Source organism: Podarcis raffonei, chromosome 13 (genome assembly GCF_027172205.1).
Source record: "Podarcis raffonei isolate rPodRaf1 chromosome 13, rPodRaf1.pri, whole genome shotgun sequence".
NCBI classification, from domain to species: Eukaryota; Metazoa; Chordata; class Lepidosauria; order Squamata; family Lacertidae; genus Podarcis; species Podarcis raffonei.
Window position 1 is genome coordinate 20,249,407 of NC_070614.1, and position 18,013 is coordinate 20,267,419.

General features: G+C 46.2%; 1 protein-coding gene across 3 annotated transcripts in view; it reads left to right on the forward strand.

Annotated features, from left to right (window-relative positions):
• PPP1R9B (protein phosphatase 1 regulatory subunit 9B) overlaps positions 1-10,015 on the forward strand; it is a 77,220-nt gene extending 67,205 nt beyond the window's left edge. For all 3 annotated transcript variants that reach the window (XM_053361211.1, XM_053361210.1, XM_053361209.1), the window contains 4 exons: positions 1,378-1,431; positions 4,926-5,155; positions 6,952-7,048; positions 9,950-10,015. In XM_053361211.1, coding sequence (XP_053217186.1) covers positions 1,378-1,431; positions 4,926-5,155; positions 6,952-7,048; positions 9,950-10,003 — 435 coding nt within the window. In that variant the 3' untranslated portion in view covers positions 10,004-10,015. The remainder of the gene's footprint in view (positions 1-1,377; positions 1,432-4,925; positions 5,156-6,951; positions 7,049-9,949) is intronic.
• Positions 10,016-18,013: the final 7,998 nt, after the last annotated feature.

Genomic DNA, 18,013 nt, shown 5'->3' on the forward strand with positions numbered 1-18,013 from the left:
GCGGTAAAGAGCGGGTTTTCCTGGGGGAAGCGGAGGGACAAAAGAAACAAAGAAAATTCTCGGAGTTATAGGTAGCATGGGGCAAGAAGATGAAGAAAGTTGGCTGGAGCCAAATCAAAGGGTTTAGGGGTGTAGGGGAATAATAGCAGCTTTGGGGGAGATAATAAAGATGGCAAAAAAAACTGGTGATGTGCACATACCTATTCACAACCCCCCAGCTTAGGTCTTAACATGTCCTTTTTCACTCACTTACCCAGTTGTTGTTGTTGTTGTTGTTATTATTATTATTAATTGAATTTATATACTGCCCTATACCTGGAGGTCCCAGGGCAGTTCACAAAAAAGATAACAACATATAAAATCAAAATAAAATCAATAACCCAATAACATGCCACCCCCCCCCCAAGAGCCACATTTTAAAAGGATATAGGATATTGATCAGGTCAACCAAAGGCCTGGTTAAAAAGGAATGTTTTTGCCTGGTGCCTAAAGGTGTATAATGAAGGTGCCAGGCGCACTTCCCTGGGGAGAGCATTCCACAGACAGGGAGCCACTGCAGAGAAGGCCCTGTCCTCGTGTTGCCACCCTCTGGACGTCTCAAGGAAGGAGGCACATGAAGGAAGGCCTCAGAAGGTGATCTCAACTAATGAATGAGGAAAGAGGATACAGACAGCTGCACACGCAAGAAGAAAAGAAGGGGAAAATAAGATAGAAATAATAAGTGATCTGAAATACATAGGCAGGGGTGTGTGTAATTTCTTTTGTTTTTTGTATTGATAAAGCGATAGTTGTTGGGGAACAGGAATCGGACAAAACCAAAGTAAGGGTGGAAAATAGGGATCTCTCTAGGGTGAAGAGTAGGATTTTTTTTTGTTTTTGAAAAGTTACACGTGCAGTCCGAAAATGGAAAGAAGAAAGAGTCCTTGCCAGAGAGGAAGTCTTGAGATTCAGAGAAATCTCATTAGATAGATGTGTATTTGGTATGGTTATAAATTAATGTTTGTAAAATCAACTAAAAATTATTTGGGGGGGAGAAAGAAAAGTTACACGTGCAAGATGATAAGAAAGGGAAAATAATATAAAAATACTACGTAATGATTTAAAATAGACAGGTGGTGGGGGTGTATGTAACCTCTTTTGTTCTTTAGATGTATGCGATAAATGTATGGGCAGCAATTGATAAAGCGGCAGCTATTGGATAAAGGGAATGGAATGTAAGGAACAGAGGCAAGATTGACATTTGCTTCTGTGTTCCGCTTCTGCCTCTGGCTCCACCCACCGCAGTGGCCCCCGGAAGGCTGCTCTGGGGTGGGAATGTGGCCCTCAGCCTGGAAAAGGTTTCCCTGCCCTGAACTCTCTGTTCTTCTCTTTTGGCAGCTGCAGATCAAGCATGCCGTGACCGAGGCTGAAATACAGCAGCTGAAAAGAAAGGTAAGCTATGAGGTCCCTTTCCCTCCCCTTGGAGACTTGCCCAAATCCACGGCTGAGAGTGTTTTCCACAAGCTCTGTAAGAGCTTCTTCTTTTAATAGCAGGGCTATTTTTAATCTGTTTTCGTAGGGTTTGGAGTGGGGTGGCCCTGCTCCACCCTCATGGTCACAATCCCGAGATTCTTCTCTTGCAAAGATAAAATAGAAACAGCACTGGGTTTCGCTGCTTGGGCATGTGCAGATGCGCAGAATGACATCATGCGCAGAAGTGGTGAATCGTGACCCGCGCATGTGCAAACATGCCGCTGCTGGTTGCGTTCTATTCATGTGGCAAACGGGCCTCCGGAATGGATCCTGTTCACAACCAGAGGTACCACTGTATTAGACGAGGGTTTTTTTTTTTAATTTAAAAAGTACAGTGGTACCTCGGGTTACATACGCTTCAGGTTACAGACGCTTCAGGTTACAGACTCCGCTAACCCAGAAATAGTACCTCGGGTTAAGAACTTTGCTTCAGGATGAGAACAGAAATCGTGCTCCGGCGGCACGGCAGCAGCCCCATTAGCTAAAGTGGTGCTTCAGGTTAAGAACAGTTTCAGGTTAAGAACCTCCAGAACAAATTAAGTACGTAACCAGGGGTACCACTGTATGATAAAAATTGGGGGTCATCTTATACATGGATAATAGTGCATAGGGGGCGACGTGTGATTGGTTGCTGCCACGAGCTGGAGATTATCAGCCGCAGGTTATTGGTGGCTTCGGCAAGGGCTAGTATTGATTGGCTGTCGCTGTGGAAATAGGGCGGGTGATTGGCGGCTTCCGCCGGCGCGGGGACAGACAATAGCTAGAGGGTAAGCAACTTTTGGCAATCCACCCTAAAAAAAAAGCTGAACAATTCTGGACCACCCCCCCAACAGCTATGGGCAGCCCTCAACAGCTATGGGCAATCCTCTCCCCCACAAAAGCTCAATAACTCTGGGCAATCGCCCCCCCCCCATTTTCTTAATTTGGAGTCCCCAAAAATAGGGGGTGTGGTATACACGGGAAATATGGTAATGTGGAGATTTTGGCAGCTCTGACCACATCAGACCATCAAGTACCTGCTTATTTTCCAACCACTTGTGCGCTGTTGTGTGTGTGCTTAAACAGCTAATTAGATGGAAAACGATACACACACAAAATAAGAATATTATAAGTATAATAGGTCTGGAAAACTCCAGGCAGCACTACATTTCCATAGCATAATTTTCTAAGCATGAATACTTAAGTGTGTTTTTATAAAGTTGCCTTCACATTTTTATGTGCCGTTTAACTTTGGGGAACCTGGAATGCGTCTGCGTTTAGTATGGGTATATTATGCCTACAGTAAAGGCATATATAGGGACTCGGGTGGCGCTGTGGGTTAAACCACAGAGCCTAGGACTTGCCAATCAGAAGGTTGGCGGTTTGAATCCCTGCGGCGGGGTGAGCTCCCATTGCTCGGTCCCTGCTCCTGCCAACCTAGCAGTTCAAAAGCACGTCAAAGTGCAAGTAGATAAATAGGTACCGCTCTAGCGGGAAGGTAAACGGTGTTTTCGTGCACTGCTCTGGTTCGCCAGAAGCGGCTTAGTCATGCTGGCCACATGACCCAGAAGCTGTACGCCGGCTCCCTCAGTCAATAAAGCAAGATGAGCGCCGCAACCCCGGAGTCGGTCGCGACTGGACCTAATGGTCAGGGGTCCCTTTACCTTTACTAAAGGCATATATAATGTGCGAGAATTGTTTGTGTTTTTCATGGGGGGGGCAGTAGCTCGCTTCTTGACAAGCTCAAGGAGCAAGAAGGGAAACAGTCATGCATTTAAAGCAAATGAGGAATATTCGGAACTGTAGGGTGCTAAGGGTGCTGGGAACTGTAGCGGTCAATTACAGTTCCCAGGATTCTTTGAGGGGAGCCATGTGCTTTAACTGCATGGTGTGTACACACCCTTAGGGAGAAATGTATGCAGATGCAGAGGTTTTTGAAAAATCCCATCCCTTGCCCTGAGCTGTTTAGGTCTGGAGACCTACATATGCCAGGGGCCACCCACTAGGTAGCTTCCTGCCACCTATCTTTCTAGTAATGCTGCCCAGCCTAGCAAAACTGCCTGGCTTATCTCATCTCACCTCCCATCCTTGCTTGCCAGAAGCACTGTGAGATATATCTGTTTCTGCCAAGAAAATGAGACTGCAAGGAGCATTGGAGGCAGGGTGGATAAAAATCAATGGTTTATTTTTTTTAAAAGGATTTTTTAAAAAATGTAAATCGGATTTTATTAAATTTAAATTGGATTTTTTTTTAATTTAAATTGAATTTTTAAAATGAAGTGCTTTTGTAGGAAAAATATTTCTAAAGATAGTTTTCTATTTAGGTTACATTATAGCCCAAAGGCTATCAGGAAATAAGGATTTGTTTTAAGTTTTTCATGTATGCTAAAACTCAGTCTAAGGTTTTATTGTTTTGCTTTTTGTTTATGTTTAACGACATCAGTTAACAAACATGGGTACATGTGTTATAATGTTATTGCTTTACTTAAATAAATTGTTTAAATTCTTATTAAGGAAATGATTGTTTTCTCCTTCCAATAAAGTACAGCAGAAAAGTTGTCCAAAAGTTGTCCAAATATAAACAGTTAACTTATTAAAGCTCACAATCATTTCATAATTATCTGTCTATGTATTTCTAAGAGTATAACCAAATCAGTAATTTTTGATATAACTGTAAAAACTACTCTGGAAATGTATTCTTCCAAAAACGAAACCTTCGTCTGGCTGTAAGTATTAAGATTATACCAGCAAGAATGAGTTTTTCTGTAAAAACAAAACAAAAAACACAATTTAAATCAAGTCTTACTGACTAGTGATTTAAATTGTGATTGGAGGGAGGCTTGACTGACCTCCGCAGGGAACAGGGCCTCCTCGGTTGCTGCCCCAGTTGCTCAGCTGAGCACCTTCCTGCGATTTCCACTCATTATATGTTTGCTGCTGCTTTTCGTGTCTATTTCTGACTTTCGCCGTGATGGCTCTCGGCTATGTCGCTGCCGTCCGTTTTGTTTTATTTTTTATTTTGTAAAAAAAATATATTGAATTTTACAAAAAAAAGAAAAAGAAAGATAAACAAAGAACAATACATAACACTATAAACACATTGATATACATATTTTCCAAAATACAAACTAAAAAAAAAGAAAAAGAAAAAAATACTTTTCATAACCAATAATATTACCAAATTCGTGCTTCAAACATTACAATATATAAATCTTAGTTAAAATATTATAAAAGGCTTCCACCGCATTCGCCACACGTCTCTTACTTATCTTGCTCCCCCCTTTACACCTGTTCTTTCCTTAGATTCTTTCATAGTCAGCCAAATCTTTATGTTCACCGCCCGTTTTGTTTTAATTACGGCTCAAAGCAGTGCGCCGATTTAGTGAGCTTCTGAGAAAATGAGTAAGCCTCTCCCTCGCGCTGTCTTCCCTCAGCTGCAGTCCATCGAGCAAGAGAAATCCCGCTGGCGCCTCGAGAAAGCCCAGCTGGAACAGAGCGTGGAGGAGAACAAGGAACGGATGGAGAAGCTGGAGGGATACTGGATGGAAGCCCAGAACTTGTGCCAGGCTGTGGACGAGCACTTGAAAGAGACCCAAGCCCAGTACCAGACTCTGGAGAGGAAGTACAGCAAAGCTAAGAGGCTCATCAAGGAGTATCAGCAGAAGTAAGGACTCCCCTTCCAGAGCCCTGCCCTGTAAAAGGCAATGATATGCCTGCCTGCTAAGAATCATGGAACCATAGTGTGCTGGGCCCGGGGGCAACCCGTGAAACGCAGTCCAGGACTGGTCCAGAATCCAAAGGTTCCACTGGGAATCAGTCCAACAGGGTCTAGGCAGGAAACCAGGCAAGGACAGGTACAGGATCTCAGGCAGGATCTAGCATACAGCAATGTTGCTCCCGCAACCTGGGGCAGGGTCCGACAGCCTTTTATCCTTGTCAGGGTAGCGGCCGGTCCAGATCCCCCGGCGACTCACCTCCCTGTTTCACCCGAAGGCAAGCACTCCTCCTGCGAGTACTCAGGTCTCTCCTTCTCTCTGACCTTAGTCTCTGCAGCTCGGGAGACGTCGGTCGGTTACTAGACCCAGGGGCCGCCTCAGCCTCCCCTGACCAAACCGGTAGTGGCAGCTGTGAAGGCCCAGCTGAAGGCAACGAGGTAATCCCTGCATCTGGAGCCAGGGCAGGGTCAGGCCCCTGACTCGGCCCAGCTGGTGTTTGTTGCAGGGGAACCTGTGCAGACTGGGATTCTTCAGGATCAGGCCCCAGACTTGGTTCAGATGATGTCTGAGGCAAAGGATCCACCTTGGGCTAGTCACCCTTCTCTGAAGTCTCTCAGCCCCACTCACCTCACAGAGTGTTTGTTGTGGGGGAGGAAGGGAAAGGAGAATGTTAGACTCCTTCGGGTAGTGATAAAGCGGGATGTCAAATCCAAACTCTTCTTCTTCTTCTGAACTCTTTTGATGGCCCTAAGGTTAGACCATTTCCCAACATCCAGGAGACTCCCCATGTTTGTCTCTTAACCAGTTCCCTCTGGAGGCAGGAATGGGGGAGCGTCTAGGATAGCTAGATGTTGCTGTACTGCAGCTCACCTCATCCCTGACCATCCCTGGTCCATACTGACTGTGGCTGGTGGGATTTGGAGTCCCAACATGTACGGAGGCCACCAGTTGCCCATCCTTGCTTTAAGGACCTACGGGACTGCCTCTTCTGGTATGCCCCGTGGAGGACCTTAAGGTCCACAAATAACAACACTTTGGAGGTCCGGAGCCTCAAGGAGGTTAGATTGGTTTCAACTAGGGCCAGGGCCTTTTCAGCACTGGCCCCGATGGTGGAACGCTCTGTCACAGGAGACCAGGGCCCTGCGGGACTTGACATCTTTCCACAGGGCTGCAAGACAGAGCTGTTTCGCCTAGCCTTTGGTTTGGAGTCAGTCTGACCGTTATGTTTCCCTCCCCTTATGGTCTTGATTTATTGGCTACTTTAAAATGAGGCTGCATTTTAAATTGCACTTTAACCTGTATTTTAAATTGGTTCCCTCCCTCTCTTTCCCCCCCTATTATGTTTTTACTGTGATTTTATTGTTGTTAGCTCTGGCTGGGGAGGTCGGGGTATAAATAAAATTTATTATTATTATTAGAAGAAGAAGAATTTGGATTTGATATTCCACCTTTCACTCCCTTTAAGGAATCTCAAAGCGGCTAACATTCTCCTTTCCCTTCCTCCCCCACAACAAACACTCTGTGAGGTGAGTGGGGCTGAGAGACTTCAAAGAAGTGTGGCTAGCCCAAGGTCACCCAGCAGCTGCATGTGGAGGAGCGGGGAAGCGAACCCGGTTCACCAGATTATGAGTCTACCGCTCTTAACCACTACACCACACTGGCTCTCATTATTATTATTATTATTATTATTATTATTATTATTATTATTGAGTGCTTCTGACTCTGGCTCTTTCCCCTCTTACAGAGAGATCGAGTTCCTGAAGAAGGAGACAGCTCAGCGCCGCATCCAGGAGGAGTCTGAGCTGGCCCACAAGGAGGAAGTGGACAAATTGCAGGAGAAGGTGGGCATCAAGGACAGCACTGGGGGTTTGCCTTGAGCTCCTGAGGAAAAGAAAGAAAGAAAGAAAGAAAGAAAGAAAGAAAGAAAGAAAGAAAGAAGGGGCTTTGCTGTGACTGGAGAGGCCTTGGTTCAGTTCAGCTCAGGGATACATGTGAGATGTGTGCACTTGGAAGGGGCCTGGTTGTTGACGTGGGTAGAGGAAGGGTTGGGGCGAGAGGGACACTCCCATCTTTCTGAACTCCTGTAGAGTTGGGCATCAATGCTTGAGTCTTGTAGGGCCTTGTGTCAAGTGCTGGATCACTCATTAAGCAGATCCTGCTGCTCAAAGGCAGGGGGTGGGAAGACTGATCTTTTTGAATTCCACATTGAGAACACATCCCACGCCTATATCACACTCAGATTTTTTGGGGTGTTGGTGGCCGGGGTGTCCTTTCTACAGAGTCCCGTTGAAACTTCCACCAGGACAAAGTGGATCTTTACAAGCCCACGCTCGCCCACCTTCCCCAGATCCTGTGATGTGAGATTCCGCATCCCAGATCTACAGGGATCTCTTAAGGTTGTGCAGTGTTCTATTTAGCTTGCAGACACTTGATCCTAGATCAAACGCTGTCTCTCCACCACGTATACATGGGCGTTGGGCCTTCACTTGATCCTGCAACAGGTCTCGTGTCAAATCTATATCTCTCCTTGCTGGGCCAGTTGCAGATCCCTGCCACACCCTGGTTCCTACATCAGGCAGTGGATCATGTCAGACTCGTCAGGTTGTTCTCATGCCTCTGTGTGTTAAATGTGTGCATTTTGTGTGTGTGTGTGTGTGAATGCACCTGGGTTTCTGTACTGCGGCTACACTGATCGGAGAGCAACGTAGAATCTCTCTCTTCCAACATCCAGGAGATTCCCCATGCTCCCTCTGGAGGACATCACTTGTACTGCAGCTCCTAGAAGCCCCCTCCAAAACCCAAATCACAGCGGCAGGTCTCAGTGTGTTCCTCTTCTTTGCACAGAACACTGAACGCAACTCACACACACCCCTGCGCCATTCATCTCCATTGAGGTCGACCAGGCTAGCACATGCATTTGAGCACTGCCAGCACTGCTGCTCTTCAGCATTTACAAAGTGCCAAGCTCTTAAGGAAAAAGTGAGGATCACCTGCACAGGGCCCAGAATAAGCAGAGGTGCACATTTTGCCAGGACCGCATTGTGCTTTGCACAGTCATTTCACTCCTACATGGCTGTGGCCTGCCACTCGACGGAGAACAGGCAGCACGAACCACATTCTACATGGCTAGAGCACTAGGCAGCAATTGCCACGACTGTGGTGGATGGAAAAAACAAGGCCATGAGACAGTTGGAGCGGGGTGGGTGGGTAACCACCAACCGATCCCTGCAAACAGAAAACTAGCAAGGAGAAACCTTGTATTTGTGAGTTTTTAGCATAAGGGAACATTCAGCATTGGCAGCCTCCCACACTGTCTGATGTGGTACAATCCGCATAATAATAATAATAATAATAATAATAATAATAATAATAATACATTTTATTTATACTCCACCCTCCCCGGCCAGAGCCAGGCTCAGGGCGGCTAACACCAATAAAATAAAATCACAGTAAAAACATAATAGGATAATAATAAGGATATAGCCTCCTATCATGCCATCACCTCCCCTTCACCCTAATTGTGATCTCCCTATTTTCTTAGAATGCTTTCTGCTGACTGTGTCTGAATTCGTCCTGGGCTGACTGCTCTCGAATGAATAAAAATATGGTGAATTACTCTGCCAAACAGCAGCCTGCCCACATCAGGACACTGCTCCCATCTCCGAATGTGTTATACCTTTGATTTGACCCAAGCATCAGGCCGAAGGCTTCTGCCATGCTTATTTTCTCAACCATGTCCATTGGCTCTCATTCCCCAACCATTACTTCACCCCATCACCCCACTGATTTCTCCTGGAACTGCTCCTGGCCAACTTTCCACCTCTGATTTGCCCTTTGAGCCTTCAGTCGTTTCATTCCCTTATTTAGTTTTAACTATCCATTATTCATGTGTTTCATTACATATACCTTTAAAGCCCTAAACGGCCTCAGCCTAGTATACCTGAAGGAGCGTCTCCACCCCCATCGTTCTGCCCGGACACTGAGGTCCAGCGCCAAGGGCCTTCTGGCGGTTCCCTCATTGCGAGAAGTAAGGTTACAGGGAACCAGACAGAGGGCCTTCTCAGTAGTGGCGCCTGCCCTGTGGAATGCCCTCCCTTCAGATGTGAAGGAAATAAATCTTTAAAAGACATCTGAAGGCAGCCCTGTTTAGGGAAGTTTTTAATATTTAATGCTGTATTGTTTTTAACACTCGATTGGAAGCCACCCAGAGTGGCTGGGGAAACTCAGCCAGATGGGCGGGGTATAAATAATAAATTATTATTATTATTATTATTATTATTATTATTATTATTATTATTATTATACCCATGCAGCTTACAATACAGAAAGTGCTTCAACGTTCAGTTCCCAGAAGCAGAGCTGATTATACAAAGCTTATCTGGCGTATGCAACTTTTAACTGGATCTGCATAGTTTACGCTGTGCAGCCTTTTGCCGAACTCAGAGCAGAGAAACCCGTCTCAAAACGGACGTGGAGCAGACTGCAAGCCTAAACGTTCAGAAGCCGTGTTAATGAGCTCCCCCCCCCCACGTCATTTGCATCCATACAATTCTCCTTTGGCGTGCCCCTTCATCCCCCTTTTTCACAGCCTATTCCCGTTGCTGTTAATGGCGCTGAGCCAGCCAGCCAATTTCCACCATGTCTCCTTCCCTCGTGTTTTCCCATCTCTCTCCCCCCCCCCCCCCGCTATTTTTCTACCTGGAAATCTCCTCTTCACCCCCTTTCTGTTGTGTGTTTTTCAGATCTCTGAACTGGAGGCGAAGCTGCAGACTTTGAAAAATTCCAACCCGACTTAAAAAAAGAGAGAGAGCAGGAAAAAAAACCACATATAAACCAACCAGAGCAATTAATTCTTCTCATTACTATTACTACTACTACTACTACTACTATCATTTGCAAGGGACCTGTTTAGAAATGCCTCCTGCCCGTTCTCAACTCTTTTATTCTTCCCTCATCCCCTGCCCGGTTTTCCCAGCAGGGAAGTGTTAAGACCCTGACACAGTCAGAAGAACCACGGCAAGCGAGAGTAGCCATCGGCCTTGCCTTCTCTTGAGGGTGAGGGAGAGACAAAAGGCCGGGACGGGTCAGGCAGGATGGCGAAAGTCCAAGTGGGCCGCAGAGGCGAAACCCAGACACCTTGACAAGGGTGGTGAATCACCTGTCAGTTTTCCATGTCCGGTGTGCGTCTTGTGTCAACTGGATCGACAAACCATGGAGGGTGGGGAGGCGTTGGTCCCGTGTGTCCGGCCATTTGTGTCCCCTGTCCTCTCTGCGCCAGCCATTGCAGATCGGGATCGAGACTGTCTTCACGTGGAGCAGGGGACAAAACTGGAATGCAGCAGGACTCTGCTGGCAAGAAGCGAGACCAGCGCTCTCTCTATCTCTTTTTGTTTTCTTTCCTGAATCTTAAACTTTTGAGCGAGGGCTTATGGGGTTGGGAGTGGGGGGGGGGTCTTATTGTTGGGATTTGGTGAGGGTGGGGAGGGTTGGATGATCTTGCCTTTAATTTTCCATCCTTTTGGACAATATGGAATCCATTATTCTCTATGTTTCGTGCGATGGTGGGAAATATGTCTGTGTTTTTTAAGGAGGGTTTCCGCGGGCGATTTTGCCAGTCGCCGCCTTTGCGACTGAGGAGAGGCTCCGGCCTCTGAAACCCCTGTCGGCATCTGAATAGACGCTACTGCTGACTTTTTACAACCAGGAAAAGAGCATTCGCCTTGTTTCTTTCCCCTCCTCACTGCATTTTTATTCACGTTTGTCTTGGAGAATTTCTGGGAATCAACACCCAGGAGGTTTATGAACTGGACCCTCCCAAGGGAGCTGAGTATTAAAACCTAAGAGCCGGGAGCAAACGCATCAAAGGTATCGAGCCAGGAGCTGAAGCTAGAGACTTTGGAGAGAAAAAACATGGAACTGAGCAGGGAAGAAATAATTGGTCCCGCTCTTGAGCAAGCCTTCAGTTTCATGGTTCTGCACCAGCCATTCTGCATTTGACTGGAAGAAAGCTGTGAAGGGCAGCACCTTTTCGGAAGCCCAACACCTTGACAGGGTTCTGCTTTGCTGTTGTCAATACCAGGGTTTGTTGTGGAAGTGAGTGTGCTTACAGCCGGGGGACAGCAAAAGATAAAAAAAGAGGCACGAGTGCCTTAGACACACAGGTAATGAGGACCCAGTCTCTAAGATCATTAGATTGTAAGAGGTATTGCCTGGTTCCTTCTTTGTTTCTTAATTTATGAGGTCAACCTTTGTCCCAGGACAAAACACTGGACCATCGTAGATGTCCCTTTGTTTCACATCACCCCCATTTCCAGTGACTGAGCTGCACGGGTGCATTTAGTTTGGGTTTTTTACGTGGCATCTCTAGCTCGCAGGGAATTCCTCTCTGAAGCAACACAACGGCGTCATAACTGTTGCTGCAGTGGCCAGCCAGTCAGCACCTTGCCTTCCGCATTTTACGCCCCTTTCTAGAGAAATAGTTGAGATTGTTATTAGTAGCCAGAAAGCGCTGGGTCACCTTAGTGGTAAACTGGACAGGTGGGGGATGTCTTACAGTGCAAGCCTTCATAACAGGTGCCGGCAGCGAGTTACAAAAGCTGTTCATCTCTAAGGTGCCAGAGGGTTTTGCAGCTTCTTTATTTCTCGTCTGTTTAATCTGACAAGGGCAGAAGTCACTGACTGCAGCTCCTGCGCTGCCCATGCTTTTACACCCTAACCCAGGCATCAGGCGCCAAGCCAAAACATTACGCTGACATACACAGAGGCACCGAAACAACACTTCCGTAGAGCTGCACTTTGCCCAGAGGGCCAAGATGTTGGAAAGGTGCTCTCTGTATGGCACCAAGCTTATAGGGAGTTTCTTTCTGTATCAGCATCCATGGCACCAGAAGGATGCAGTTTGGCCTGATGGCAACGTCTGCGTGTTGTGTGTAATGCTGGAATCAGCTTCTTAAGGGGGGAAAGTCAGAAAACATCTTACCTTAAATATGGCCAGGTAAAGCTTTGTGTGAACACATTTGGAGGCTTCCTTTGCCTGCATTTTTGGCCTCTCTGACCTTTCGCTATCCCCGTCCTTGGGCATGGTTTTTGGGCACCATGATTCATTCATGCCCTGGAGCTTGGCCAAGAGTACCACATCGCTCAACCCAACTTGGAAATAACACAATCGGGTCCCATTGGGGGCCTCTCCCAACCGGTGCCTTCCTGATGTTTGGACTATAGCTTCCATCATCCCCAGCCAACATGGCCAATGGTCAGGGATGCTGAGCGTTGTCCAAAATACCTGGATTGCACCTGCTTGGGGAAGGCTGTTATAAACTGAGCTGGTGGGAGATGCGTCACATAGACATTCACTGGTCCTCTTTCAGCTGTTTGAGAGATATATTTATTAACCTAGATTCAGTTTTATATTTAAAAAAAGATGCAAATCGGGTGATGTTTCCTCTACCCACTCAAGCAGGACTCCACCTACTGCATCATCTACAGACCTTTTGACAGTATTATTTTTCCGACATGGCCATTAGCTAAGGCTGCTGTGGAGCGTCTATGTAAAGTGGAACTGGACGTACGTTTTGTAAAGCGGTTGCTGGGAAAAGTTGCTTCCCCCTGCCCCCTCAAAAAGAGCCAAAATAACGCTGATACAAAAGCCTGTATGTTTTGTTTGGTTTAAAGCAGTATTATGCCAGGAAAGGCTATGCCTTTGGGTTTTCACCTCTAAACTGGAATTTGTGAAGGGAGTGGAAAATGCTGTTGTCTTGTCCCCTCCACAAGGTTTCCACTTTGAAGGAAAGAGGGGAAAAGAACAACAGGGTGTTTTCCTCCTGTTGCCTCAAGAGGTACCCACCCCTTTTATTGTTTACTTCTTGTGGGCTTTAATAGTGCCTGCTTTGGAAGAAAGACATCCTTTGCTCATCCCGGTGTCTCTTGCTGCAATTCAGACGGAAACTCCGTGTGAATTTCAGCAGTCTGCATGATAGCTTTGATTCGGGAAAGAAGCACCGAAGGGGTTCATTTTGAACTTCGAACCAGTCTTTCCTCCAATTTCAATGGACCTAGTCCAGAAATGTCCGGATCCCATAATGAGGATAACTTCAGGATAGACGTCTCCCATGTTTCCTTCATAACTTTGAATTCACAGTTCCCTATTTTGTCTTATCACGGGACGAAAACAGTTCATGGCCATGATGTGCAGAATGTGTCCCACTCAAGACAACGTAATGTGGGTAGATTTGCCTTCATGCGCTTTCACAATCCATTTGTACTCCCCCAGAGTATTAAATACTGTGATAAAATGGTGGGTCGGTTTTCCAGGGTATGTTTCTGTGGACTGGAGTGGGGATTCTAATCCACATATCATGATCGGGGAGTAGACAACCTGGGCATGACAAATATCCTGGATCCAACAATCCAAAATTAAAAGGTGACATGTTGTGTCCTTTATTCCAGAGCTGGGCAATGTGTTTCAGGGGGTTTGACTGCTTCCCCATCTCCTTTAAACCTCAGTGGTCAAATTGTGTGTGTACGCCCTGAAACGCAGCCCTACTTCTAGAGGTAAGCAGCTCTCTCATTCACACATGCACACACACACCCTTTACGGAATGTGAATTCTTGTGTTCCACGTTGGCAGAGTCCACAAAAGGCTTGGCCATTTCGTGACGCAGTGACGTCATCTGAAACAGGCGCGGGTCTCCAGCTCGCCATTTGCTCACTGCAACACGCTGCCATTACACCTGCCAAACACAGAGCTTCCAGACTGTTAGTGGTGGTGACCACAGAGGCAGGCAAAACTGGCTGGCTTCCAGTGAATTCTCCTCCCATCCCTTTACCCTGCGAGGGCTGCAAGGACTGATTCTCTAGGTGACAAGGTGTCTCCACGCCACCGCCATCCTGGGTTACATAGAGGATGGAACAGATTTTGCACCCCCCCCCAAAAAAAAGTCGGTTCAAGAGGTGTACAGTGTACTGTAAACAGTAAATGGGTGCAGGATCAGAGCATGGGGGGTGGAGAATGACGTGCAGGGGAATGAGATGTAATGTTCTGAAAAACAAATGAGTTTTTTAAAAGATCATCTTAAATTTTAATTTAATCTCCTTTACACAGGTATAAATGTGTATGTATATATATAATATATATATGTATGTATGTATGTACGTATTGTTCCTGGTTTTGTATTCCAATTGTCCTATCATCCGGTCATATCAGATAAACTGCAGGTCTTTGTTTCCACCCTGTTCGGTTTTTCAAATGCCACTATGTGCTCTTGGGGAAGGCAGAGCTATGGGTACCCACTGTTGGAATTTCTAGAGATCTTCAAGGCAGCCCTTCCATATATATAGGTATGTATGTATGTATGTATGTATGTATGTATGTATGTAAATGCTTTTGAGGTGAACAGTAGGGCTGGGCAATATCTGGTTTTCAACATTGTGATATATCACCAGCTAAACACGTTGTGGTTTTCTTGCATAGCACACACACACACACACACATCATGATTCATAATATATTGCCAGGTCGGAAATTATGAAACCAATATTATGAAACCGATATGGACTTCAAAGCAGTTTTGGACCATATAGCGCTATATCTCCCAGCCACTACACCAGGTACGTCCAATTTCTTTAGGAATAAGTGCAACCAAACCATCATGGAGAGTTCCTGCTGCACAGGTGGCTCTTGATCTTGAGAAATGTCTTCTAGTATAACACATTGCACCATTGGCTATGGAAGGGAATGTTCTCAAAATACAGGGCATGGCACAGCTAGCCACTATTTCCCCATAACCAAAAACCCAGTTGCAGGATAACCATGTTAAACTGGTTGCCTTTTTAAAAAGAGAGAGGGTGGGGTGTTATACAGAAGGGTTATACAGAATCAGAAACTTTATGAATAGAGGGAGACCCATAAAGCCAATGCCTTTTGTGACAAGCTCCACTTTTTCCTGGTTTCAGCTTATACAGATTACGACATTCCTTAAAAGCTTATTCATGGAAGGGACTAGTCTGTGCCGCACGATGGCTTTTGAACATCGTTCGATCCAATCTGCTTCATAATTGAAGAGTTATTCTTTTATTTATAAATTGCTGATTGACTGTAGGATGGGAAATGCAAATAGAGAGAGCCAGGCATAGGAGTACAACCTAGGCATAACAGCAGACCAAAATGCTTGGGCTAAAATAGGGACAGAGACTCCTATGAAGACCATTTTGGCCATAGTCCAGGAGGCAGTGCTGAGGGTAGTTTTCTCTGGCACTGGACTCCGGTCAAGTTCCCTCACATCACCTCTGTGACTTCATTCCAACACTAGCAGGGCTGTCAGGCGAGAAGAACCCTCATGGTGGAAGTGCATCAAGATTACTGGGTTCCTGAAGTTGTTTCTAATATTATTTGTCAATCATTTAACCCAGGGGTCAGCAACCTTCTTCATCCATGGGCTGGTCCACTGTCCCTCAGACCATGTGGTGGGCCAGACTATATTTTGGAGAAAAAAATGAACGAATTCCTATGCCCCACAAATAACCCAGAGGTGCATTTTAAAATAAAGCACACATTCTACTCATGTAAAAACACGCTGATTCCCAGACCACCCGCAGGCCGGATTGAGAAGGCAATTGGGCTGCAGGTTGCCTACCCCTGAATCAACCCAAACACTATTGCATTGTGCTGGAAAGAACATTGCCAGCATCTCCTTAACCGCAACTCCCCCGTAGCTGCTGATGTCCTCTCACAAATACTGCAAAAACAAATTAGAGATGAGCTTGCAGTATCTCCAAATCTGGGAGAGTTGTGTACAGCTATTAACCAAATGAAAAACACTGACAACTGGGAGACACTGGTCTGTGAGCGCTCCAGTTGGAGAACAGCCTTTACCAAAGGTGTCACGGGCTTTCAAGATGCTCAAACTCAGGACAAAAGGGAGAAACGTGCTAAGACAGGCATGTCCAAAGTCCGTTTTGGGGGCCTAACTTCAATCCTACAAAAGGTCATCAACTTTGGTCGGCCCCCACAGCCCTTCACTTCATCAAATCTGGCCCTCGGAAAAAAGTTTGGACACCACTGTGCTAAGAGGAAGGCATGTTTGGGAAACCCTCACCTTGGGACGCGGGTGGCGCTGTGGGTTAAACCACAAAGCCTAGGACGTGCCATTCAGAAGGTTGGCGGTTCGAATCCCCGTGACAGGGTGAGCTCCCATCACTCAGTCCCTGCTCCTGCCAACCTAGCAGTTCAAAAGCACGCCAAAGTGCAAATAGATAAATAGGTACCACTCCAGTGGGAAGGTAAACGGCGTTTCTGTGCGTTGCTCTGGTTCACCAGAAGCGGCTTAGTCATGCTGGCCACATGACCCCGAAGCTGTATGCTGGCTCCCTCGGCCAATAAAGCGAGATGAGCATCGCAACCCCAGAGTCAGTCACGACTGGACCTAATGGTCAGGGGTCCCTTTACTTTACCTTTTACCACCTTGATCCAACTCCTGCCTGGAAACCTATGTCCCCACTATGGAAGGATGTGAGGATCCAGAATTGGCCTCCACAGTCACTTACAGACTCACTGTTAAGAATGTGTTCATGGAAGACAATCTTACTCAGCTATGAGTGTTCACTGAAGAAGAAGAGACTTTGACTGGCAGGAGGTCTCCTGAAGCCTTTCTCTCATTCATGAGATATTGGAGATTGGAGATTTGAACCTGGAACCTCCAGATGTGAATCATGTGTTGTATAAGATAGATGCAGTGGTCATGTAAGCAGCTTGCATGAACAAAGTTCCATGTTTAATAATAATAATACCCCACTCATCTGTCTGGGTTTCCCCAGCCACTCTGCATGGCTCTCCAGTCGCTGGCATCCCCTCTTCAGAAAGGATTGAGTGGTAATGGGAAAGACCTTTTGCTGCCAGCGACCCTGGAAAGCTGCTGTCAGAGCAGACCATGCTGGACTAAATCAACATCTTCCTAATTTACCTGTAATCGCAACACCAATCCTATTAATATACTGACTAGAACTGTTTACCCAGGTCCGAATGTGAAACAGATGGCGGGTCTCCCTAGAACAATAGTCACATTATAAACAATGCAGGTCTTATGTAGGTCAAACTTAAGGAGGCAGACTCCTCTCCATCTCCTCTTAGCATCCTCCTTGCGCACACAGAGGGGGGCAGGGTCTGAAATCTGACGGGCTGCCTCCTCATCCCCCTTGCAACCCCTCGGAAGAATCTCGCTTCTGGAAGTGACCTTGGCAAGGGCTCAGAACAGACCTGTGAGGCTGATAAAAAGGTTTGAGGAGACCATTCCTAATAATAGCAGGGTAAAGGCTGAAGGAGGGACGCGGGTGGAGCTGTGGGTTACACCACAGAGCCTAGGACTTGCCGATCAAAAGGTCAGCGGTTTGATTCCCTGTGACGGGGTGAGCTCCCATTGCTCGGTCCCTGCTTCTGCCAACCTAGCAGTTCGAAAGCACGTCAAAGTGCAAGTAGATAAATAGGTACCACTGCGGCAGGAAGGTAAACGGCGTTTCCCTCTTGGAGGGTTTAATGTAGAAGATGGATATGCCTCTGATATGGTCATCTTGGCTCAGAACGAACACTGAATAATAATAATAATTATTATTATTTATTTATTTATTTATTTGTTTGTTTGTTTATTTATTTATTTATTTATTGTACCCCATCCATCTGGCTGGGTTTCCCCAGCCTCTCTGGGTGACTTCCAACAAAGATTAAATATACATTAAAATGTCACACATTAATTCAATTGTAGGTCAGCAACTAGAGACCCCTGGGCCCAAACTAGCCTAATGTGATGTGCTACAGG